At 40.6% G+C, this 26,954-nt stretch overlaps 1 protein-coding gene across 1 annotated transcript in view; it reads right to left on the bottom strand.

The window, feature by feature from the left end:
- LOC131190556 (uncharacterized) overlaps positions 1-26,954 on the bottom strand; it is a 125,328-nt gene that overhangs the window by 33,681 nt on the left and 64,693 nt on the right. The window contains exons 8-11 of the mRNA XM_058167893.1: positions 8,684-8,697; positions 6,997-7,101; positions 3,459-3,646; positions 3,008-3,149 (exon numbers count right to left, since the gene is read on the bottom strand). Coding sequence (XP_058023876.1) covers positions 3,008-3,149; positions 3,459-3,646; positions 6,997-7,101; positions 8,684-8,697 — 449 coding nt within the window. The remainder of the gene's footprint in view (positions 1-3,007; positions 3,150-3,458; positions 3,647-6,996; positions 7,102-8,683; positions 8,698-26,954) is intronic.

Here is a 26,954-nt window from a genome sequence, read left to right as displayed (position 1 = left end):
GTTGAAAGCTAGGAGGGTTCCCTTTGCCCTTAAGCCCAAGATCGACCGGGAGTTGGACAAGCTAGTAAGCCAGGGGATACTAGTGCCCGTTGATCACGCAAAATGGGAGACACCCATAGTCACCCCAGTCAAACCGGACGGATCGGTCCGGATTTGCGCTGACTATAAGGCAACGCTTAACAAAGCATTGCAGAAGAGCGCATACCCCGTTCCAGTGGTGCAACACTTGCTGCACTCGTTGGGTCAAGGGCAGGTTTTCGCCAAGCTAGATTTGGCCCAAGCCTATCAGCAGTTACCCGTAGATAGCAGCACAGCTGAAGCGCAAACAATCGTCACGCACCGGGGTGCTTTTAAATGCACCCGGCTACAGTTTGGGGTTAGCGTGGCTCCAGGGTTATTCCAGAACCTAATGGAGCGGCTATTGCAGGGACTATCCGGGGTGGTGCCCTACTTCGACGATGTCTTGGTATCTGCTGACAATTTAGAGGAATTGGGAGTACGGCTGAGAAAAGTTTTGGGCATTTTCCGGTCTGCCGGACTTAAGGTTAAGCTGAACAAATGCCAGATCGGGGTAGGGTCAGTAGAATTCCTGGGCTACCGGATAGACAGGGAAGGGATCCACCCCACTGAGAGCAAAGTACGGGCCATCAGGAAGGCCCCCGCTCCCAAAACAAAGCGGAATTACAGGCATTCTTGGGCCTGGTAAATTTCTATGCGGTGTTCTTAAAGAACAAGGCAACAATCGCCGAACCGCTGCACAAATTACTAGCGAAGACAGCTGTGTAGTCATGGGGAAGGGCGGAAGCCAAGGCATTCGAAGGAGTTAAAAACCTCCTATCCAGTGATAGCCTCCTCATTCAATACAATGGCACGCTGCCCTTAGTGCTAGTTTGTGATGCATCTCCCTACGGGGTGGGGGCTGTGCTCAGCCACAGATTGCCAAATGGGACAGAAGCCCCTATAGCGTATTACTCCCGAACAATGTCTTCGGCCGAGAGGAACTATAGTCAGCTAGATAGGGCAGCGTTGGCTATAGTCTCTGGGGTAAAGAAGTTTCACGAATATGTATTCGGTCGTGACTTCGAGATAGTCACAGACCATAGACCCCTACTAGGCCTATTGGCAGGCGATCGCCCAACGCCCGTGGCTCTCTCACCCAGACTGACCCGATGGACTATCTTCCTGGCGGCCTACTCTTACAAACTGCTTCACCGGCCAGGAAAGGAGTTAGGGCATGCGGACGCCCTGAGCAGATGCCCGTTACCGGAAACCATCGAAGACCCTACCCCGGGGGCACCCATCCTGCTGATTGACTCTTTGGACTCGGGCCCGGTCACATCCAAGGAAGTGGCCAGGGCTTCTTACAAGGACATTACGATAAGAACTGTAATTGGTTGGGTACAAAGGGGATGGCCCGCTGCGCCGGGCGAGCGTTTCAAGGAATTTGTAAAGAAACGAGAGGAGCTATCGGCTCAAGGGGGGTGTCTGTTATGGGGGGATAGGGTGGTGATTCTGGAGAAATTAAGGAAAAAGGTATTAGAACTTCTGCATGAAGGCCACCCGGGAATTGTGAGAATGAAGGGTTTAGCTAGGAGCTATGTGTGGTGGCCCTTGATGGACACGGAAATTAGTGACAGGGTAGGGAAATGCCAGGCCTGCCAGGAGTCTAGGCCACTACCCCCTACGGCCCCAATCCGTGAGTGGGAGAAACCCCAGGGGCCATGGTCGAGGATTCACATCGATTTTGCCAGCCCGTTCCACGGGCAAACCTTTCTAGTGGTTGTCGATGCCTACTCCAAATGGCTAGAAATCATCCTTATGAGATCCACGACGGCCGAGTCCGTGATCTCAGTCCTGAGACACCTGTTTATTACCCACGGTTTGCCCGACACCCTAGTTTCCGACAACGGCCCGCAATTCACGGCAACCCAGTTTGAGGGGTACTTGGCGGAGGAGGGCATCAGACACGTCCTCTCGGCGCCTTTCCACCCGGCGACGAACGGACTTGCAGAACATTTCGTTCGGAGCACAAAAGAAGCATTATCCAGGATAAGGCCAGGCGATTGGCAAACAAAAATAGACACATTCCTAGCCATCCAACACAGAACCCCCCGTAGCCCAGCAGAGTTGTTGATGGGCAGGAAGCTCAGGTGCCCATTAGACCGCCTAAACCCAGCCTACACCCCAGACGGGTACAAGGGGGCAACCAGTAAAACAAGAGAAATGGCAATAGGCGACTCAGTATGGGCACACAATTATAGCGAGGGCCCAACGTGGTTAAAGGGGACAATCCTTGAAATAACCGGGCCCAAATCATATCTGATAGATATGGAGGATGGCCGGGTTTGGAAGCGCCACATAGACCAAATAAGAAGACGAATAGTAAGTAATGCAGAAACAGATCAGGCAGGCCCTGACTACCACATGTTTGAATCCACAGCTGACTCAAACCGAGAAAAAACGCGGGACTTATCTGGGTCTGACGAAGTCCAGCGACACCAACCGGTTCCTCCTGACGACCGCAGGGATGACGCTGCCAATAGTCCAGGGCCGGATGGCCTAGAGGAGGAGCTGGGAGGAACTCACAGTCCCTCCGGCCAGCTCGACTCACTCCCAGAAAATGAACTGCGCAGGTCCGAAAGGGTTAGGAGACGCCCTGTCTACTTGCGTGACTACGTAGAGAAATAAGATGTTAATGTTATGTAAATATGGGTACAATGCGTTCTGGGAGGGAAGGAGTGTAATGTATCTTTAAAAGTTTTGGAGGGAAATTTGGGCGGGAATTAGCACGTTGCTGATTGGCTGAAGCCTCAGCCAAAACTGTATATAAAGAGGGATTTTTGCCGTTTGTGTTTGCTGGGTTCACTATAAACTAAAGAGCTGTTGTCACTCATCTGGTCTCCTGCCTCGTTATTGCCCGAATCTAACATATACCTTCTGGAATTGTGCCTGATTAAATAATCAGGCCAGCATGTGGATTTGTAATACCTTTCCCAAAGGACTGTACCTGCTGAGAATGGCATGAAAGCATCTCTTTTCCTGAATTGGCCCTTTTCATCCAAAAAATGATCTGGGTTGAACTTCTCTGGAGTCTCCCAATGGAGAGGATCACAATGTACTGAGGAGAGGACTGGCACAACAGCCATGTACTAGAAGTGGGGGGCGTGAGGAAACAGATGACATTAGTTAGTGCAGATTAGAAAGGGCTTCACTTGCCACAAATAAAATAGGCCAACAGGGAGCAATCTACAAACATTCTTAAAAGGAATGAAGGGGGAGAGATTTGGTTTAACTGATTTATTTATTAAATTTATATACCTCCCACTATCCAGGGGCAACTCTAGGCAATTTACAGTTCCATAAATAATGTATATTAATACATATTTAATAAATTGCCTTGAATATGAAGGATCTCTTCTTCTGCAGACAATTTTGATTAGTAATTATTACTGGCACACCTTGGGAAAGTTGTAACCATGGAATTTTACATCACAGGTTGTTGCCCGCGGAAGGTTCTCAAGGCTCACAGTCTGATAACGTTGAACCTCATGGATCACAGCATTTGTGAAAGGCATCTTCAACCGGTCTTCCATGCTTGGAGTTCGATTTGTACCCACTGCCTCATCAATCTCCTGTTGCACCTTAGCTGTGAGATAAACATATTGAGATGAGATTGACAGCCTTTCACTTTCTCAGGCTGTGCACCTGCAATCAGCTATCACTTTCCAAAACACCTCCAGGGAAGACTCTTTTAGTCAGGACAGTGGGTCCTCCTGAAAGTCATTTTTTAGTGGAGACAATTTCAATTTTTGTAGTGCAAGAAGAGGAGATTCATATTGTTTATCTCTGTCTTGTGTCTTTCTTGATAAGCTGAAAATCAGCAAAGTGAAAAGTTTCCATATGAGATTTTAGAAGATTATAGTCCCCACCAAAGTTGGAATAAATAGTAATCAAGAGAAAAAAACTATATAACTCAAAAATGGCCCTCATTCCCCAGAGGCTCAGCAGTGGGAAGACCTGCCCAAAGGCAGAGGGTGCTAAGACTCGCCACATTAAATCAGGCTGCCTTTGGACTTTGGACATAGAAACGGCCAACATTCAAACAATGAAAAAGGATGTTCAAGTAGAAGAACTGCTGATTGAGCTCAATAATATGCGTTGGGATATCATTGGATTATGTGAAATATGACAAAATGGCAAATGTTTAGTTGAACTTGATAGGACTAGGGCATTTTCTCTAGACTAGAGATAGTGAAGATAGATGTTGTGGCGGAGTTGGTTTTCTCATCAACGAAAAGCTCAAACACTGTAGTAAAATTTGAAGGTATAACAGACAAAGTAGCCCAATGTATCATTCAATTGAACAAACGATACAAGCTTCAAATCATTCCAGCTTATGCACCAACAATAAGCTATAGTGATGATGAGGCTGAATAGTTTTATGATGTTGTGGCCTGCCTTCAAGTCAAAGGAGGACAGCAATTTTGAAATTAATCTATCAAATCACTTTGCTCTATTGCAAGATTTGGAAGGGTTGAACATTATGGACAAAAATAAACAAATAGTCAAAAACACCTTTAACTATATATATATAGCACCACCGGAAAAACATTTTCTACAGTCAAAAATCCCTGATGAATCGATTGAGTTAATGAAAAAACAATGAACAATGAAGAATACTGGAAGCTTCACTAGAAGAAACAAATTAGTTTAACATGAAGCTTGTAAGAAAGGCAATTGAAGAAAACAAAGGGATTAATAGAGCAAATGCAAGCTTATAAATACAAGAAAGAAGGTTTTGCATTAAAAGAATAGAAGAATTGAATATAATTTTTATTGGCCAAGTGTGATTGGACACACAAGGAATTTGTCTTGGTGCATATGCTCTCAGTGTACATAAAAGAAACATTCTCTTTGTCTAGAACTAGACAGGAAATGTTAAAAATACCATGTTTTTCAAGTCTTATTTTCTTTTAGACTTGAAAATAAGCACTTGGGCTTATTTTCGAGGTGGTCTTACTTTTTTTGAGGTGCAGAAGGCCAGACTCAATGAGCTGGATGCACTGTGGATGCACCACTGCCTCCATTCTGAACTTCAGCATTCAGAATGGAGGCTTTTTAGTGAACGGGAGGAAAATGGGGAGGCGGATTTTCCTGCCTGCCATCCTTCCCTCAGTCTGTGCTGAGCTTGAAGAATAGATGACAGGCTGGAAAATCTCCCTCCCCATTTTCCTCCCGTTCGCCAAAAGGCCTCCTGCGAGCCTCCAAAAAGAGGGAAAAAGCAAAGCAACTGGCTGCAGAGCTGCTGGCTTCGGGGAAGTGGCCCAACAAGCAGAAGTGCTGCGCCCAGAAAGAAGGGCAAAAGTGGCATTTGCGCTGCCCCAAGGGGCTTGCGGGCTGCAGCTGCTGCCAGACAATTGCCCCCCCCCCACGCCCATGCCACCCCTCGTGCTGGCCATGCCCATCCCTCTGGGCTTATTTTCGGAGTAGGAGCAATATTAGGCCCACCCCAAAAATATTAAAGTTGGAATTATTATTGGGTGGGTCATGTTTTCAGAGAAACACAGTAATTCTAACAGAATTATTAGCTATCCTAGTGGAGAAAGTTTCAGTTGCCAAAAATCAATGAAAAATGGCAAAAGCTTCAGGAAATTACTGTTATGGTTGAAATGCTGAAAGTTGGTGGCTACAGTTTGCAGAAGATACTAGCAAAACTATACTCAAAATGCCTCAGAAAAGAAAAAAAATACCCAATGCAGGGAGAAATGCTGAAGTGATTCTTATACTTCAGAGCCAGAGATGATTTAAAGAACCATCATCCAATAAACCTTCTTTCAGTCATCTACAAGGTTTTCACCAAGATAATAGCAAAAAGAATAGTGAGAACATTAAATGGTGGCATAGCCAAAAGACCAGGCAGAGTTCAGAAGTGGCTACTGAATGGATCACATCCAGGTTGTTCAGCAAGTCACTGAAAGGCCAATGGATCTCAATGGAAGGTGATACAATAAGGGAAATTGAATGGCATGTTAAATGTGGTTGGTAGACATTTGGCAATCTAAGCATAATTTTTAAGAACAACCTCCACTTCTGGCTGAAGAGAAAAGTTTTCGATCAGCATGTGCTACCTGCTCTAACATATGCCAGTGAAACATGGACATTAACCTCACAATTGATACAAAAGGTCTGAGTGGTGCTTGTCATTGCTTGAAGCAGTATGGTTCAAATGTTAAGGATGATATCTTGACTTAAAAGATGTGGATTTATACTGATGCAATAATGATCCTTAAGAAAAACTATACTATATTAATTTAAAAATTTATACTAGGACTCCGTAAAGCAAGTACTCAATTAAAGTAACTGGTTGATCTGCTCTATGGCTGTGTGGGGGGAAAGGTTGCTGTTGTTAAAGCATTCAATCATATCTGCCTCTTCATGATCTAATGCAGTGATCCCCAACCTCTGTGGCTTCACGGACCGGCAACAGTGGCAGTGGGGGTGACAGGGGGGATTGGTTTTTCATGCACAACTTAGCTCCCACACTTTGCACACTTGCCCACCACTTCTGTGGCCTCATTTCCAAAAGTACTGGATCGCTGACTAAGGATTTGGGACCACTGATCTAGTGGATATTACTTCACTAGAATTACCTTCAAGTAATCTCAAGATTTGATGGAAGGCCCAGGTGTTCCAAGGGCATGTTAGATAACTAGAGAAATCTAAAAGTAAAACTTTCCGTAAGAAGATGTTGGCAAAACACTTCTCAAAATTTCCCAGGAAAACTTCTGAAATGCAACTGCAATGAGTTCACTTTACTCAACAGCATCTTTACTTTATTTTTTCCAGGATTAACTGTGGAAGCTCTAACAAATATACAAATAGAATGAGACTATTGCCTTATACACTGTAAGCCGCCCTGAGTCTTCGGAGAAGGGCGGGATATAAATGTAAACAAAAAAAAAAACTGTATTGACACATTTGTGAGTATTTCTCTACCTTGAATGTGTGGCAATTTAGCTATTAGAAGGAGGCTGCGGAGCAAAGCATAGCTTGTAGTTACTGTCCCAGCAGCAAAGAGAGCAAACACAGTAATCACAAGATCTTCAGAAGAGTAGATAACCTCAGACAAGTTTTGCTCCTGAAAAGAAAAAAGAAACGGAAAGGGAATGGTGAAAATTCTAATTTTCAAATTAGAAAATCTGAATCTGATTCAAATGAAATTCTTCATAGTGTCTTTTTCAATGAAAGGAAACTTAATTCAACCAGACTGACTTTAGAATATACAAAACCTTTTCAATTCTAAGGTATTTCTCAGATCAACATCTGATACGTGGAGGAAACAGCTTGCCTGTCTTGTCTACTCATCAAATATTTGCCACAAGAAATGCCCAGAATTAAAGACTGGACACTCTGAATTTGACTAAGGTTGTTATTTAGAGCTGGACTAAAGCAAGCCTTAAACTGTATGGTTGGGAAAGAAGATTAGATCTGAGCACAGAAGCTTGAATGTTATATCTGAGAGACTAATCCTAATAGAAATTGCTCCTGCAAGATCAATAATTATCTTTATATCACCCATTAAGAACGTAGAAATTGTGTAAATTAGCATGTAAAGCAAAGTTCTGTATGTAGTCATCCTCATAGAAGGGGGATAACTTTAGAAACAACTATGTCAGGAATACATGTCAACAAATGGCAATTTAAAGTAAACAAAAAAGAAGGGGGAAATAAATATTTTCATATTCTTTCATATGCAGTGAACTTATTTCATCTTAGATACACATTGGAACAGAGGTGGGTTTCAGCAGGTTCCGATCAGTTCTGGAGAACCGGTAGTGGAAATTTTGAGTAGTTCAGAGCCGGTAGTAAAAATTCTGACTGGCCCCGCCCTCATCGATTCTCTGCCTCCTGAGTCCCAGCTGATCAGGAGGAAATGGAGATTTTACAGTATCCTTCCCCTGCCACGCCCACCAAGCCATGCCCACCAAGTCATGCCATGCCCACCAAGCCACACCCACAGATCTGATAGTAAAAATATTTGAAACCCACCACGGCATTGGAAATATTTAGACAGTTATGCAGAGATGATATCTATACCTACCTTCTCCAGTCTATGAAGGAAGCAATCAATATAGTCACATGGGTTCTGGGGATCCAACGTCTTCTTATGCAATTCCACCTTCTCACGGATATAATCACAGAGTTTTTCCAGCTCAGCAAAAGTCTTGGTATATTTCCCAAGAAAGTATTCCATTATTTTTGGAAAAGTATTGTACACCTGTTGCAGAGTTAATGTTAAATAGTATACTTTTTTTAGACCATAGTGGTGGAAGTTAAATGTCCCAAATATTCAGTGATATTTAATATTTCACTCTGGTATTGTTAATTGTAAAACCTCAGCTAGGTACTAAGACCAAAAAGACAAGTACCACAAGAATTTCAGGAAGCTATCTTTAATTCTAAAAGGTAAAGGTAAAGATTCCCCTCGCACATGGTCATTCCCGGCTCTAGGGGGCGGTGCTCATCTCTGTTTCAAAGCCAAAGAGCCAGTGCTGTCTGAAGATGTCTCTGTGATCATGTGGCCAGCATGACTCAATGCCAAAGGCGCATGGAACACTGTTACCTTCCCACCAAAGGTGGTCCCTATTTTTTTATTTGCATTTTTTACGTGATTTTGAACTGCTAGATTGGCAGAAGCTTGGACAAGTAATGGGAGCTGACCCCATTACGCAACACTAGGGATTTGAACTGCTGAACTGCCAACCTATCGATCGACAAGCTCAGTGTCTTAGCCACTGAGCCACTGTGGCCCATCTTTAATTCTAGTGTCGAGTAAATACAGTGTCTTGGAAACTAGGTATAGTAGGAATTTTTATTTATAATAAGTTCATTAAAGATGACTTTCTTTGAATACCATTTCCCGCAGATCTTTCCTCACCTAGGCTGAGTTCCTGGTAGGAGACCTTTTGTCAAGGGACTTGCCTGCTACTTTCCTAGCCTCCCCCACATCTCTCCCATGAAAGGATAATGGTGAAAATGGTGATAGTTCTTGAAGTGGAAGAGAAAGAAGCTGGCTGTGGACATAAAGATAGGGGAAATGTCTAAAAACACCATGGTAAGAAAAGAGGCCCCTGTGCCTAATTTGATATGATGATTAGTACAGCTAATATTATTTATGGTTAAATGTGTAGCATTATACTTTTTAAAATATTATAATAATATACCTTTTAGTTTGATTGTAATATTGATATTCTCCTTATATCACTAACCTAATGGATTGGGGGATAATAGATGCTATTGTCATTTGTTAAAAATTACAACATGGAACAATGTTTGAGAACTAAAGGTAACTGTGCAGTCACGGGGTGAAAAACTACAGTGAAACATTGCTATTAGGAGGAATCAACCCATCCAACAAAATTTCATATTTGAACCTCCCTGACTAGTTAAGAAGTAAGTAAGTCCTAGAAACAATCAAGTGAAGGCCAAAATTTGTTATCAGAGAAGGATATGGTCCCCTGGGAAATAAGCCCAGCCAGGAGAGGTTTTCTGAAAACCAGTTTATGTTTTGCTGGATGTCTAAATTTGGTTTCTTCTGCTTAGTAGCTCATCACATATAATCTCCACATCTTTTATTTCAACATTTACACACAGAAAAGAAGAAGAAAAAAACCACTAGTAAAAATGAATGTTTATGGCAGGAGGAGGATCAGAGAGAAAAAACATACCAGTCCTAGGAAACTAGTAAGAAATCTTATTTGAGACTCCATAATCTGCTGGTTCTCTATGAAGGTGTGATCTTTGTAATCAAATCGATTGCCAAAGACGACTGCACAGATCACATTAGAAACAGCACTTGCAAAATTCCTTCTTGGGTCAAAAGGTTGCCCTGCAACAAAAGCCACAGAAATTTATGAGAGGAAACAAAGAATGGGGATCTTCCCTTCCATAATTCTCATCACAAAACTGCAATAAAAATGGTTTGGAACAAACAAGTTATTCAAAAGTTTTAGTGGTAATTTTTGTTAATTAATATTAAGTAGTGGAGCTTATATGTAATTAAATTAAAACCTAGATCTTTAGGGTTTCTTCAAAAGCTTATTGCTGTTTTCTTCTGTCAAGAATTGTTTTCTACTTCTTCCTCTGCCTTTTTCTATTCATGGAGGTTTTTCTTCCTTGATCCTTTCCTTCTTCACCTCAGAAGGTTCTGCTTCCAGTTTTAAGTCTCCTGACCCTCTCTCCCTCCCACCTTCTAATTTCGTTCTTTCTTCTCTATATATTCTTTCTTTTTAAAAAATAATTAACCTATTCCTTTCTTTCTATTTCTTTTTTCTTCTGATTCCAGAGATTTGTCCATTAAAGATTATATTCAAAGGAGCCACGAATCTCTAAAGCAGGAGTGTCAAACTTGATTTTATTGATGGCTGCATCAGGGTTGTGTTTGGCCATGTGGGGCTGCGGTGGGATGGCCAGCATGACGTCAGTTGTGTTAGGGGGTGCCTGTAGTGGCCCAAGCATTCTGCCAGTGAAAACGGCTCCTGAGTTCTGTTTTCAGCTGTGATGGCCTATTACAACCTTCTATCAGCAAAAATAGAGCTTGGGGGTGGGGGTGCATGTGGCCTCTCAAGCTTCATTTTTGCTGGCAGAGGCACCTCAGGCTGGTCATTCACTATTTCCAGGGTGGCTCTGCGGCCTTGAATTTGAGACCCCTGCTCTAAAGGAACAAATCATCAGTCATGAATCCCTTCAGGCCCACAAGAGATCTAAATTCAGCCCACTTTGAATTCCTTCTACCCTTATCTCCCGCTAATTTCGTTTAACCGTTAGTAGTTCAGATTCTTGTAGAAAGCTTAAGCTTATAACAAATTTTTATACCCATTTGAACTGTCTGGCCATTTAATTCAGATCCACAATCGCTTTCCGATCTCCACCCTCATGAAAACTGCCTACTGTTGTCTTTCCACACCTATAAGAGCAAAAGTTATCCACATTTTCCTTCCTGCCCTTAAATTACCTATTTCATTCATCTATAAATTCCTTTGCTAGCTGCTGATTTTGCCTGATTATGTTGAAATGTATTTTTAAACAGTTTTTTCTTTTAACTGAGCAGTCTATTCCCTCAGCACTTTCTCCTAATCTAACCAACTTTTTAAAAAAAATCCCGTACACATTTGTCTATTTCTTTCTTTTAATCTCTTTCCAGAAAAGACTTGTCCACAGAAGATGGTTTTCCAAGGCATTACAACTCCTGAAAAAAAGTCAATTTATAGCTGTCAAGAACCAGGAAAATCAGGAGATCCAGACAGTTCAAATGGGTATAAAAATTTGTTATAAGCTTAAGCTTTCTACAAGAATCTGAACTACTAACGGTTAAAGGAAATTAGTGGGAGATAAGAGTAGAAGGAATTCAAGGTGGGCTGAATTTAGATCTCTTGTGGGCCTGAAGGGATTCATGACTAATGATTTGTTTGACCCCCAACCTTGGGCTCAGCCTGGTCATCTCCTATAATAGCCTTAATTTAAATCCATATCACATCACAGATTTCCATCACTCATGCAGCCGATTCTTATCCATATTTTTCTTACCTCACTTTGTTTACCTATTTCCTTTATCCATAATGTGTTTTGCTGATTGCTGAATTTGCTTGATACATGATTTAACATTATGTTCAAACCTGGTTTAACATAATCATTCTAAAAAGAATCCAGGACTAATATGGTTTTTTATGCATATAATTACTAATTTAATTAATTTTCTATTATTTACTGCATGTTCCTTCAGTTACTACAACTACAATAAGATTTCACTTATTCTGGGCAAATTTTCAATGCCAAGGGCTGACACTGGATTGAAAAAGAAAGAAACAGCTTGAAAGCTTTATATTTCTTGTCTGTATTTTTGTCTTTTCTCTTGAACACCACTGTGAAAAGGGGCCAGGGATCCTCATTGCCTATCTAAGTTTTTCTTTATTTTGTGCACTTAAGTGCAGAGGACTTGAGTTTCAGTTCAGAATCTAGTTTTTCTGTAACATCATACAGTGCAACAAACCCCTTTCCATTTTTATGTTTTAAATACTTTTCCTACTATGAGAACAACTTTCAGTTTCTTTAGAGAACCTTTTTTGGCAGCTATTTCCTCCACCAGGCAAAGGGCTTCCTCCTGCACCCTCTCAGACATTCTTTTCTTCCCCATCCCAAAATCTCTCAAGGTGGACAGTGTGAACCGTCGCAGCTCCTTCCATTTCTTCTCATCAGTAGTAACGACTCCTGAAATTAAAGACACCAAAAGGATCACAATGTCCATCAAATCTCAGCTTTGATGAAGGAGGATATTTAGATATAATGTGAAGTTTCAGGCACTTTCCCTTTTCAACGCCTTGAAAAGGAGTTCATGTTTGAAACAGGCCACTGCATTGCAATAAATTATGCATCACAGAATGTTCCTCCCTCATATTTAATGTAAACCAGGCTTGATGTTTGAAATACTAATGAAGCAAACCAGTTTCCATCTTTCCATTCTTGACTGCTGTCATATGAAGAGAAGAATGAATGAGGCTATGAAAATCATGTCACAAGTTTCTGTATGTATGTTTTAGATAGAAAGAAATTCCTACACTAGATATGGAACTCTATATTGAGATATAATTTTCATTAAGCAGAAGAAAATGGGAGTCATTTTGAGTTCTGGATTTATTTATTTGACAAAAATAGGCCCCTTCCAATTGCTTATTTACTTGCTTGCCTGATTGAATACTAACAATTTTACTCTCAACTCTTAGCAATATTAGATTCCCTCCAACATGATCTATCCCTAACCTAATTCTTCAGGACTTGTAAGGGCACATTTGTCATCATTTTAACTGAGTCCATTGATGTTGCAGATGGCCATCCTCTTCTTTCCTTTCCTTCATCTTTCCTGCCATTGTAACCTTCTCTAGGGAGCTAGATTTTTGCACAATCTGTCTGAAGGATGATCATTTGACTCTGATCATTTCTGTTTTGAGTGGGAACTTTGAGTTGATTTGCTCAATGAGCTATTTGTTTGTTTTTCTTGGCTGTCCACAATATTCTCATCAAAGGTCAGAAGGATCAATATTCTTTCTATCCTCCTTATTCGAAATCTAAATCGCCGAAGTCTCCTCTTTCAAAAGCTTTTTGTCTCCCTCCAAAAGGAATGGTTTAGAAGTAAAATTATTTTTCTTGCATGTAATGAACAACCAGAATAGATTTCAGAAGTGAGCAATGGAAGCGAAATGGTGAAAAAAAAAGTTTTCCTCCGTCTTCAAAAAGCATGGCCAAATCAACATTTTGACAAAACTTCATTTCGAGTAAAACTTTCATAATTATCAGTATTAACAGCATTCAAATAATTTAAAATAACTTACAGAAAATTGAAGACAGCAATAACAAATAAGAAATAAAAGAGAATCAACCTTTATTTTGGAACATTCGTCTGTGCAAGGGCAGATGAGTTTGCCCACCAAATTCTTCTGCTTGATTTATCAAAGCATCTTTTACCACTTCATATCCACAAAGAGCAACCATTGGTTTTGATCCAATCCAGACAGTAAATATAGGTCCATACTTCGCTATAAGCTAAAAATAAAATTAGATGGAAACCAAGTTAATTAAATGATAAAGCATTTTTTGGTGGAATTATTCTAAAGCATGCTTGAAATAGTTCTTAAATTCACTATAGAGAGATCATGTTGAATCAAAGCTTTAATAATTCTTAAAACCTACAGAGTACATCAATTAGATTAGCTACATTGCTAGCTGATGAGGTGATGGGAATGAGATAATCAAAATTCTGACTGTATAATACATTTCTGTAAGTAATCGGGTTCTTCAAAATATATGGTAACATGGTTTTCTTGTTACCACATATTTTAATCAACTTTGTAACTTCCATTGTCTGTTTATCAGACTGTTACAAGGTGACTTTAAGTTAAAATTCCTACTGAAGATGCACATAACCCATAATAAAATTAGATTCTTATAGAATAAATCAAAGTCCTTAAGTTAGGAAAATGTGCATATATCTTTCAAAACAATAACCTGAAGCAGCAAAGAAGTACAATAGTTGTTGTTGTTATTATTGTTATTGTTGTTGTTGTTGTTGTTGTTGTTATTATTATTATTATTATTATTATTATTATTATTATTATTATTATTATTTATTAGATTTTTATAGTTACCCAATCTTACCTTTTTATAGGATTTATCTAGAGGTAAAACATCTCGCTGAAGGAGGTTCCCCAGAATAGGCCATGGATTAGGTCCAGGGGGCAGCTGCCCTTTTTTCTTGTACATTTGGAAAGATGAGAAAAGAGTGAAAATTATCGAGAGAAGAAGCAGAGCTCCTGCCCATGTCAGCTCCATCCTCTTCTGAGTTATTTTGCTTTTCAAAAATCCAAGAAGCTCTTTAAATAAGACAAGATTGAAAGAAGGAGTCAAGTGAATCCCCAATCAAATCTAAATTCTTCACTTCCTCTAATCTTTGCAAACCTTCTTGTCTATATTCAGATAAAATGATTCTTTAACCTCTATTAGGATAGGAAAGTTACTTATCAACATTCATACCTTTGAACTGTGGACAAAGATAAGTTACAGTTTATTGTTTTGGAGGGAAACATGGAGTGCAAGTAAGTTGAGTTCAAAATATGAACATTTGTCTTTTATATAATTTTTCAAGTTGAGTCCTCTTCAGAAGAAAATCAGTGGCCATCAACAACAAACAAGATTTCTGGAAGATTTTGAACTTAGAATTTAAAGTTCATCCAAATGTTATTTTAAATCTTGTTATTCAGAAGAAAATGGCCAATGTTGGAATAAATGAAATAAGAAAGGAATTTACTAATTCCAGAATAAACTGAAATGGGAAATTCAAATATCTCTGACATAAATGACCCTCAAGGATTCATATGGGATACTTCTTTATGGATTCCAAGGATTCTGTGGTTCATATAGCTCACCTCACAAAAGTCTTGCAGTTTGAAGGAGAAAGATTTTTAATAAAATCTTTATTTTCTTATTTATCTGTGATCTTAGAATTTTTCCAACTTGGGTTAATTCCTTTAAATAATATTTCATTTTAAGCACTCCCTCTTCTTTGCTGACTATTCAGCAGCACATGAAAGAGTAATTAATTAAGTTTTGCTAATTGAGCCCTGTGGAACTTAAACTTTTTCTTTCACTGGGTTGTCATGGCCCTGAATTCAAAAATGATCATAAGTAAATATAATGGCATAATGATGCATCATGGGGCAAATAAAGGCAAATGTACTTGTCCTGGAATAATGTCTGGGTCACCTGTATCTCCTAATGTTACATTCAATGTCTAGATGAGCCCACACTGTAATGAAGGCCAAAAAGACTTTTGTACCTGTAGTTGATTTGGCTACAGTGGCACATTCCTTGATTTCTTTCATAAGAAACTCATTTAATAGTACTTGGAAGCTTCAGACAATCCAAAATACTGGAAGAATGTTCTACTAAATTAAAACCATTAGCCATTATTTTGGGTGAGCCAGGGTTCTATTACCATTCACCGTACACCTAGTGCCAAGTCTGATATTGAGTGCCCACCTCCATGGGCATTTTCCAAATCCATTCCTGTAGCTTTCTCAGTTGTGCTCAGCAGCAGGAAGGTAGGTTCTTGTTTCCACATATGGGATTCAGACCTTCTCACCTGGAGATTTCAGTTGCATAGACTAGGTGAGTTGATTGAAATTCAGACTGACTTGAACCAAACTGATTTCCACTCTTTTAATGACTCAATTGGGAGAAAGATTAGCTGTTAAAGAGACTTCAAGAAAATTGATTGAGGTTCTGATTTGGGCTGTTTGCAACCTCATAATCTGAAAAGTCACCAGCCTTAGGCTTCTGCCTTGTTGCTACAGGGTCCAGGAAAATTTCAGGTGGAGGAAATATCTACCATAGTTTACTAGAACCTGAAGTGTTTGCCATAATTCCACCATTTTTCTTTTTTCCTGTTGGTAAAGTGCCTATGAATAGTTTAATATCAAAATTCAAAGAGATACTAAAAGGGTGAATTTACAATGTAATGGATGAAAAAGGTTAGGATTAGATACACTCTGATAGACTGTCTATTGAGGCTCTATTAAATATTGCCAAATCTTGTTTCCCCCTCTCTTTTCACCCATATCAGAGGTCATGTTAAGGGACAAAGTTGAGACTCAGTAAACATGTTCTCATGACCCAGTTAGGATTGTTAAAGGTAAAACACACAGATAAAAGGTAAAAAACCACAACTTTAGATTTTTCTTACTGGCCTGCATGTACCCTACAATGCCAGGATGTTTCTGTGCAAGGCAGATGATGGGATTACTGATAGAGCCTGAAATGTAAAGTTGTCTTGTAGGCAGCACAGCAGATTAGATATAACAGCTGAGAAAGAAAAATGTGCCTTTTTCCTAGGGAGAATGATTTGCCCTAAATCATCCAGCTGGCTTTCATGGCTAAGGTAAGACTTGAACTTACATATATTTTATTTTCTAGCCTAGTGCCTTAACTGCTAAACCAAGCTTTCTCTCTTATAAACGCTTGCCTTTTCTTTGGTTCCAAGGAAAAGAAAAACAAATTTAATATACACATTTTAACAATAACACCTCATCTCGTGCTGTACTAAGGAGTTCTAAATGCATTATTAAGGATAAATCCAGTCTAAAATACAAAAATTATTCCAACATTAACCCAGTCATCTTGATTAGTAGTTATTATTGGCACACCTTGGGAATATTGTAACCATGGAATTTTATGTCACAGGTTGTTGCCTGTGGAGGGTTCTCAAGGCTCACAGTCTGATCATGTTGAACCTCATGGATCACAGCATTTGTAAAAGACATCTTCAACCGATCTTCCACGCTTGGAGTTTGTTGATTTGTACCCACTACCTCATCAATCTCCTGTTGCATGTTAGCTGTGAGGGGGAAAAATATTTCTTCTGATGTGATTGACAGCCTTTTACTGTGTCATGCTGATCATCTGCAGGCAGCTACCACTTGAATAGAAACGTGTTTTCCAAAGCACATTCAGGGACGACTCTTCCAGTCAGGAAAACAGCTCCTCCTCAAAGTCATTTCTCAGTGGAGACCATTTCAACTTTTCTAGTCCAAGAAGAGGAGATTCTTATTGTTTATGTCCATTTCTATACCTTACTTGATATGCTGAAAAGCAGCAAACCTAAAACCATTTCCATTGGGACTTCTGAAGATTATAGTCCCCACCCAGATTTGGAATAAATAGTAATCAGGAGAAAAACTACTTAAATTAATTTACTAAACTATTATTAAATATACACATTAATTAATATTTATGCCAGCAGAATACAAACCTATTCCCTCAAAAACATTTAGGCCCATTTCCAAAGAAGGAGGGTAGAGCTATCAATCAATTTGGGGGGTATTGTAGATTAATATTTACTACATTGTCATTTTTGGAACCAGTGTGGTTTAAATATCAGGAATGATATGTTGAGTTAAAAGAGATATGGATTTACACTGATGCAAAACTGATCCTCAAGAAAAGCTATACTATATTAATCATTTAGAGTTTTTCAACTGGACTTTTCGTTTTTTCTTTGAAGACATTTTGCTTCTTATCCAATAAGCTTCTTCAGCTCTGACTGGGTGGTGGTAAATGGAAGAATTTATATTCTTTGCAGACAGCTGGTCTTTTGCATTCTTTTAGAGAGTCATTGAGGCCACTCAGTGGTGGGTTTCAACCAGTGTTACCACCCGTTCGCTTTGCACACGCGCTTCATGCAAACACATTGAATTTCAGAACAGCTGAGGCACGGCAATCTGCTCTGCCACGCCTATGAGCTGGGCTAAAAACGAATGAATATAGGTAGGTGTAATGCTGCATTCACCACCACTGCCTCATGGCCTGCCCATTGAGACCCAACTCGCACAGCTGCCACCTCTGTTGCTGTTGCCGCCTCATAGCTGAAGTGTCATGCCTGCCGCTCTCACAGTGCCTTGCGTAGCACAGTGAAATTTAGTGTGCTTCACAATGGGGGAGATTGGGTCTCCTTCTCCTCCTGGAGCCCATTACAATGCAGAGGCACAATGCAACCCTACCCTACTCTCCCCTCACAACAGCAGCAGCAGTGTGTTGGGTCAGCATGCAGGTGACCATGGCAGTGACCACAGCAGACCAGTGTCTCGGGGCAGAAAGCAGGTCGCCTATCTCCCTGAGCAATTGAGGCATGAAATAACTGGAAGTAGCTACCCGCTGTTTCCTGCTGCAAAAATATTTTTTTTAAAACCTGACTGTCAGGCGGCAAGACCCAGCAAGAGATGAGGCATTGGAGAATCAGACCTAGTCAGTTCTCTCTGCTGCAAAGCTTCCCAGACGTGGTTCACAGCTCTGAGCCCAAAGCAGTGGAAAGCGAGGGCTGCCTTGAGTGCAAATGTACTGTGATGAAAGCGGAATGCTGTTGCTACACAAAGGCAAGTACAGGGACGCTTTGCTCCCGCACTAAGGCTCTGGGTCAGCATTCCAACTAACTCCTCATTGCAATTCAGAACTCCAAGACAAAGTCCATCAAAGTAAGATTTTATTAGAGAAGTCATATTGGCACATCTGGGGAAAACCTGAATCTGAAATCCTATGTTTTCCCCCACCCACATTAAAACTCTCAACCTGCCCTGTCCAGTGACAGTCACATCACATGCCCCAATCACTCCCTTGTCTTCAGCTGCCACCAAACTTCGGTCACTCCCTTCCAGGTGCCAGAAGCCTGACCTTGATCTCATGTGAAAGAATGTTGTTATGATACATTCCCTTCGCTACTCTCCCATTCCCACTGTGGCAGCCCTGTAAGAAGAATCCAGGGCTGACATTCCGGCCATCGCCACTGCTGCTTCGGCTCACATGCACCAGCCCACCTTGCCACAACAGCCCACCTTGCTGCTATACTACTCCTTGTACCACCCTCTGCAGTGGAGATTTCCAGCCCTACCTGGAGAGAGTCTCCCTTCCCCAATGTTGCCCTTACCTTCTCAGGCCAGTCAAGGAGTGACTGGGACTGGCGAGAGATGGGGCCAGCCAGTGGTGAGATCAGCTGGTTCATCAAACTGCATAAAAAGTTAACAACCGGTTTGGTTGAACTGGCATGAACCAGCTGAATCCCACCACTGGATAAGCCCAGTCTTTAGCAATGGCCAAAAACACTTTTGCACACAACTAATTAGGCCACAGTGGCACATTTCTTGTTTTATTTCGTAAAGACAACAGCAATACATTTAAGATTACTGCAATGCTCTCTACATGGGGCTCCCCTTGAAGGGCATCCGGAGACTGCAGTTAGTCCAGAATGCGGCTGCGCAGGTGATAGAAGGAGCCCCTCGTGGCTCCCGGGTGACACCTATCCTGCGCAGACTGCACTGGCTACCTGTGGCCTTCCGGGTGCGCTTCAAGGTGTTGGTGATCACCTTTAAAGCGCTCCATGGCATAGGGCCGGGCTATTTATGGGATCGCCTTCTGCTACCGAATACCTCTCACCGACCCGTGCGCTCTCACAGAGAGGGACTCCTCAGGGTGCCGTCAGTTAGGCAGTGTCGTCTGGCGACACCCAGGGGAAGGGCCTTCTCTGCGGGGGCTCCCGCCCTCTGGAACGAGCTCCCCCCAGGACTTCGCCAACTCTCGGACCTTAGAACCTTCCGTCGTGAACTTAAAACACACTTATTCAGGTGCGCAGGACTGGATTAGATTTTTTAGCTTTTAAATTTTAAATTTTAAATTTTATACTGATTTTAATTGGTTTTATTATTTTTAGTTCAATTGGCCGGCTAAATATTTCATTTTAAAATTATTTCAAATTCATTGTCTATCTATGTATTTTAATATGGCTGTACACCGCCCTGAGTCCTTCGGGAGAAGGGCGGTCTAGAAATTTGATTAATAAATAAATAAATAAATAAATAAATAAATAAATAAATAAATAAATAAATAAATAAATAAATAATGGTGCTTGTAAATTCCAGGCAATCCAAAATACTGGAATAATACTGTGAGAGGTTTTGAAATTTACTGGTATTTCATTTCTGAAATTTAATAGCAGAAAAACTCAGCAAAAAAATTAGCTGTTCAGTCCCACAAGAAACTCTGAATCAATGAGGTAAAGCTCTTTTCATTAATTGCTCTCATTTGTTAGCTATTGTCTGTTATGTTATCTGAGAGAAGGATCTTGGACTCCTAGTAGACAATCACTTAAATATGAGCCAACAGTGTGCTGTAGCTGCCAAAAAAACCAATGCAATACTAGGCTGAATTAACCAGAGAGATAGTATCAAAATCATGTGAAGTATTAGTAAGGCCTTTTATAAGGCCTTGGTAAGATCACACTTGGAATACTGCATCCAGTTTTGGTCACCATTATATACAAAAAGATGCTGAGACTCTGGAAAGAATGCAGAGAACAACAAGAAAGATGATTAAAGGTCCGGAGATCAAAACATATGAACAACAGTTGCTAGTGGCTAGAACATATGAAGAATGGTTGTAGGAATTGGATATGACTAGTCCAGTCAAAAGAAGGACTCGGGGTGACATGATAGCAGTGTTCCAATATTTGAGGGTCTGCCACAAAGAAGAGGAGGTCAACTTATTTTCCCAAGCACCAGAAGGCAAGACGGGGCAGCCATTTGTCTGAAATAGTATAGGGCAGTGACGGCAAATCTTTTTTTCCTTGGGTGCCGAAAGCGTATGAGTGTGCACAACAGCGCATGTGTACATGCTGACACCCATAATGCAATGCCTTCCTGCAGACCCTGCCCCTGTGCATGCATGAACAACCCCCCCACTCCCCCCACGCAAGTGCGCCCCCTTCCCCCGCCTCGTGCATGTGTGTGAGACTCCTGCTTTTGTGCTAGCAGGCCCCCCTGAAGCCTCCTGAAACCAAAAACAGGGAGCAGGGGGAGGGGCCTGCACCCTCCATCCCTGTGCATGACCCCCCATCCTACACATGTGGATGTGTCTCCCGGCAGAGACCCAAAAATCAGCTGGCTGGCAGGAGGTGCGTGGGCATGCATGGTGGAGCTGACCTGGGCATCAGCTCCTGTGCCCACAGAAATGTCTCTGTGTGACACCTGTGCCATAGGTTCACCATAATTGGTATAGGGTCTCCTGCTTGAGCAGGGGATTGGACTAGAAGACCTCTAAGATCCCTTCCAATACTGATTATGATCTATGTCCTACGTTATCTGATTTTTTTTCAAAGAGAACCAAGTTTCTTTTTTCTACCACATGCCTCCCACCGACCCGTACGCTCTCACAGAGAGGGACTTCTCAGGGTGCCGTCCGCCAAACAATGTCGGCTGGCGGCCCCCAGGGGAAGGGCCTTCTCTGTGGGGGCTCCTATACTCTGGAACGAGCTTCCCCCAGGTTTACGCCAAATTCATGACCTTCGGACTTTCCGCCGCGAACTGAAGACACACCTTTTTATCCGCACGGGGCTGGCTTGAATTGAATTTTAAATGTCAAATTTTTATTAATTTTAAATGGGGTTTTTTAGTGTATGGTAAATTTTTCAAATTTTCAAATGGCATTTTAAATTGTACTTTGTATTGTTTGTTTTATTTTGCCTGTACACCGCCCTGAGTCCTTCGGGAGAAGGGCGGTATAAAAATCAAATAAATAAAAAAATAAAAAAATAAAAAAATACTGCCTGGATATAGGGTTCCACAGTTTCAAAGTCCATGTCAGATTTTTCATGTTTGTTACTAGGCAGGTTTAGGAAATGATTCATTCAAGTTTAAGAAGTAGTAGTGTTGTGAAAGATGAGAATGAATAGCAAAGAACTAAGTATGGGAGTTGGGAAGAGGACAGGTTGAGGAGCAGCCACAACAATAAAAGTAATGTTTCTTTGGTTCAATGTCAATTTTTCATTGGGATTATTGTTAGTACCTTACATTTTCATCTTTTGTTATTTGCATTTCTCTGGATTCTATCCTGCCATGTCGAAAAACTCTGTACAAAATGTGTGTGTAAATGTGAATCGCTAACAAAAAGTATGGATTAAGTAAAATGCATATTTGTACAAGAAACCATGATAATAGATGATACTATCATGAAATACAAATATGTAGGATGGAACAACCTAATATGGGAAAAAGGAGAAATTGAGAATAACCAATAATGGCTAGTTTATTTACCACTAAATATAATCTATTTGGCAGGAGATTGCATGCCTATGATTAAGGTATACAGGTAGTTCTCAATTTACAACAGTTCATTTAATGACTATTCAAAGTTACAACAGCTTTGTAAAAAGGGACTTATGACCATTTTTCACACTTATGACCTTTGTAGCATTCCCATGATTATGTAATCAAAATTCAGATGTTTGACAACTGGTTCATACTTATGACCGTTGCTGAGTCCCAAGATCATGTGATCACCTTTTGCAACCTTTTAACAAGCAAAGTCAAGATTCACTTAACAACCATGTTACTAATTTAACCACTGCAGTGATTCACTTAACAACTACGGCAAAAAATGCCGTAGTTGTTAAGAAGTGACGTTTTTGTTATCCACAGCCTCCAGAGCCTCTCTAGGAGTCTCTGGAGACTGGGGACAGCAAAAAATGTCACTTTCTGTCCAACCAGAAATGGGCCATTTCTGGCCTCCGGAGGGCCTCCAGGGAGATGGGGAAGGCCATTCTCCACCCCACCCCACCCCAGACTCATAGAGAGGCTCTGGAGCCAGGTGAGAGAAAAATGGGCCTACCAGGCCATCATGTATCAGGAGCAGGGGGTGGGAGGCAAGAGTCCCATGCACAGAGGCTGGGCACATAGAATTATGGGTGTGGGCACGTGTGCGCCCCACCCCACTCCCCGCGCATCCCCCTTCTGGCATGCGATGGCAAAAAGGTTAGCCATCACTGTGCTAGGGGCTCAATTCCTATGGGAATGATTATTATTTTGTTATTGTTATGCTTACCTATTTGCTCGGGGAGGGGGTGAGTTCTCTTTTCCATCACTAGTGAAGTCATTTATAACAAGATCTTTAATTTTCCTCACCAAAGCATTTTTATATACCTGTTCTCTATTTGCAACAACTGTTATCTTGGTTGTCTGATAGTCTGTTATCTATGGTTTGTTTTTTTATCTATATTTTTATTTTATTCAAGAGATGGTTAAAAAAGAAAATACAAAACTCCAAACAAAAAGTCCCACAGAAAACAAAAAGAAAAAGAAAAAAACGGGACAAAAAAACAAAGCAGTCCTCAGAAAAGGAGAGCTTAAACAGATATAATTTTAGATTTAATTCTAAAAGTCTTCCTCTCATTTCTATTATAAATCATGGGTGCAGAGAAGGCTTGAATATCCATTTTGTCTGAATGGGAACAGTCTGAATCTAAATGGAGGATGGAGAGAAGGAATGGGCACCGTGATGGATGAAGGTGAGGTTAAAACAGAAAGCAGGGCCTAGGGAATAGAGTACAGGAAGAAATGAAATCATCTTTCAAATTTTTGAAATTGATTTTAGCCAACAATTGTTTTTTTTTTTAAATTAAATTTTATGGGGGAGAATTCAAAACTCAAACAATCTATTATAGCAAAAAGTTGTGTTAAAAGAGTTATTCTAAACAGGCTTCTATGATAGAGTCTCACTCAAAAGCCACAAACTCTCAGTCCAGATCTATTATCATGGAGAGATCAAAATTGTTTAAATCCATAATCTAAATAGACTATTACTCTCAGGTATAACTGAGACTGTTGTGAAGGGCTGAATCAAAAGGACTGCTGCTGCAGCCCTCGCCACTCTCCCCTGCTGTTCCTTTTATGAGGAGGATAGGTATAGCCAAACCTATCCTGGTAAAACTTTGGGCCATAGAATGCCTAGGTTTCTTCATTGTCATGGTTGTCATCGTGTAGCAAAACAGCATAGACTTATATGTTACTATATAAAACATGGAAATGAGAGAGATGCTATAAAAGCCAATTGTAATGTGTGGTTATGATCAGTGTAGGATCCAATCATATTTTCCTGTTTCAGGACATATCTATAAAGGGTTTCGGCACTGCTCCAGAATCAACTCTGCATCTTGCTCATTAATGTCACCACATGATGTAACAGATATGTGGTAAAGACCTGGGGAAGTTTGGGGGGGACTATTCCTAGGGAATAGTGAGATAAGAGAGGCCATAGCCCACAGCTGCATAATGGGCAGGGAAAGACGCTCAGAGAGGACCCTTCCTAACTTCTCATGCCGTAAAAGAGATGGCAAGAGATTTGTACTATCAGACTTGCAAGACTGATGTCTGTCTTGTGTGCCCAGAGAGGGAACACAACCAGGTGAGCTGCTACTACTTCCCAGGCTACCTTAACAAAATCTTCACTTAAATGTGTTTTCTTTTGGAAACAGGTTTGGGAAATAGGAACAGATCTTCCTTCACTGCTACCATAATTTAGAAAGGTTGCTGAATAAACACTTCTAAGTCGAGGACTGCCTGTAATTTTTTAAAAATAAAAAAGAATGAAGTAACATTTGTTTAAGCAAGGGAAATATAACTCCACTGATTTTTGGAATGCAGTTCCAAAAGCTAGGTAAGTCAAGCCTAGTGTAGTCCTTTTATTTTGGAAATGATGATCATTCTTTCACGTGACATTTTTTTCTTCTTCTGATTCTTTTCCTTTCTCCTGCTCAAGCAAAGGAAACAGCACCAACAACACCAGGGCAGGGATGATGATGATAATGATGATGATGATGAAAGTCCAAGCACATCATGCTCAAGCTGCCCCTTCATCCGTTTTTCCTTGCCTCTCTAGAAATCTGCTTGATGGTTCTGCTTCCTCTCTAGGATTTGGCCTGATGTTTTAACCCTCAAGAAACCAAGATGAAGCCAATCTCCCCTAGGAATCTCTTTGATGCTGCCTGCATCTTTAATGAGGAATGAGGAGAGTGTTCATACAAATGGGTATGTAAAAGCGAGGAAGAGTGATGGAGGAGGAAGGGAGGGGACGGGGAGGGGGGAAGAGGGAGAGGAAACAGCTGAAAAAATGAACAGTGGAGGAAAAGGAAGGGGGAAGGAAATGTTCTGTTACTCTTTTCTTCTTGTTCCCTCCTGTTCCACTGTTCATTGCCAGGTGGAAGGCACACATGCTGTTGGGGGTGGCGGGCAGGGGAAGGGAATTGGCACTATGCACCAGTAGTGGATGGACTTCTGGAAAAAGCACCTCCCATTTCTTTGTTCCTTTGCAAACCTATTTCAGAATCACAGGTGTCAGAGCAGACAGAGAGCAGTAGTGTAAGGAGGATGGGTGAGGGAGGCCTTGGGAGGACCAGCAGAGGCTGCGTAGAAGTATTTCTCCACTCAGACGCTGATAATCTTCCCTGAATTCAAAGTCAAAGTGGATTCACTTTCCACGGAGTTTGTATGTGTGTGTGTGTGTGTGTACATATGTGTGTACATGTGTGGGTGTATATGTGTGTGTACATGATGTTTTATGACAGTTGGAGGTACTTTACAGGCCATAAAGAATCCTTTCCAAGGCTATCATAACTTTGAACTGTTGTTAAATGACAGGTTGTATGTTAAGGACTATCTCTTTTTTAACATGGCAACCAAAACAAATATTTCTACTTTTCTGATTTCATGGATTTCTGATATGTTTATTTTTTCTAATAATTTTTATTGAAGAATACAAATGCAAAGGTGAAAAACTAATGCAAACTAAGAATATAAACAGGAAAAAATAAGAATTGCAAAGAAAAACAAATGCAAACAACTTCAGTAACTTATCACATTCTTTGGTGTTACAATGAAAGATCTCTTCTTTCTATTCTCAGTTTTTTTTTAATTCAAAAAGTTTTACAGAAAATTTTCCCCCTTTACCCCCCCTTCCCTCCCCCTCCCTTCACAACCCCCCTCCCACCCCCCGAGTTCCCGGAAGGAGCACAAGGTATAGTTAAAAATAAAACAAACATATGCTAAAAAAATTTCATCCCGACTTAATTGTACCCCTACAATTTTCATCAGTTCCTAACTTCGAACTGATTGTTCCGAAAACAATCAAAAATAATACATCATAATCATTCAAAAGCAGTCTGATAACTCTTAGTCTGATATCTACTTTGAATATAGTCAATCCATTTTTTCCATTCCTTTAAGTATCTTTCTTGCATATTGCCTTTCAAAAAGGCTGATATTTTCGCCATCTCAGCCAAATTGGCAACTTTCAATATCCATTCTTCTATTGTAGGTACTTCTTTTTTCTTCCAGTACTGTCCTATTAGTAATCTTGCTGCTGTTATTAGATTTAAAATCAATTTAGTCTCAATTACTGTACAGTCCGTAATAATTCCTAACAGAAAAACTTGCGGCAGGAACTTTATCTTCTTTTTCTTTTTTTTTTCTTCTTTTTTTTTTATTGAAAAAGTTTTACAACAACAATTAAATTTTTCCCCCTCCCCCCCTCCCTCCAAAACCCCCCTCCCCCCCCCAGACTTCCCGGAGCAAACACAAGGTATAGTTCCTTAAACAAAACAGTCATACATTAAATTTTTAAAATCTAACACAATTATAATCTTTCTCTCTCACATAACCTGACTTCTTCCAATAAAATCAAAAATAACATCCTTCATTCAAAAGCAATCCGAAATTTCTTAATCTGATATCTATTTTGAATATAGTCAATCCAGTTCTTCCATTCATTTAAATATTTTTCTTGAGTACTGTCTTTCAAGAAGGCTGAGATTTTAGCCATCTCAGCCAAATTGGAAACTTTCAATATCCATTCTTCTATTGTGGGTAATTCTTTTTTCTTCCAATATTGTCCAATCAACAGTCTTGCTGCTGTTATTAAGTTCAAAATCAACTTAGTCTCAATCACTGTACAGTCCGTTGTTATTCCCAAAAGGAAAAATTGCGGTAGGAACTTTATCTTCTTCTTCAGAACATTCTGCATAATCCACCAGATTC

Source organism: Ahaetulla prasina, chromosome 2 (genome assembly GCF_028640845.1).
Source record: "Ahaetulla prasina isolate Xishuangbanna chromosome 2, ASM2864084v1, whole genome shotgun sequence".
Taxonomy (NCBI): Eukaryota; Metazoa; Chordata; class Lepidosauria; order Squamata; family Colubridae; genus Ahaetulla; species Ahaetulla prasina.
This window is presented reverse-complemented; position numbering and strand designations above follow the sequence as displayed.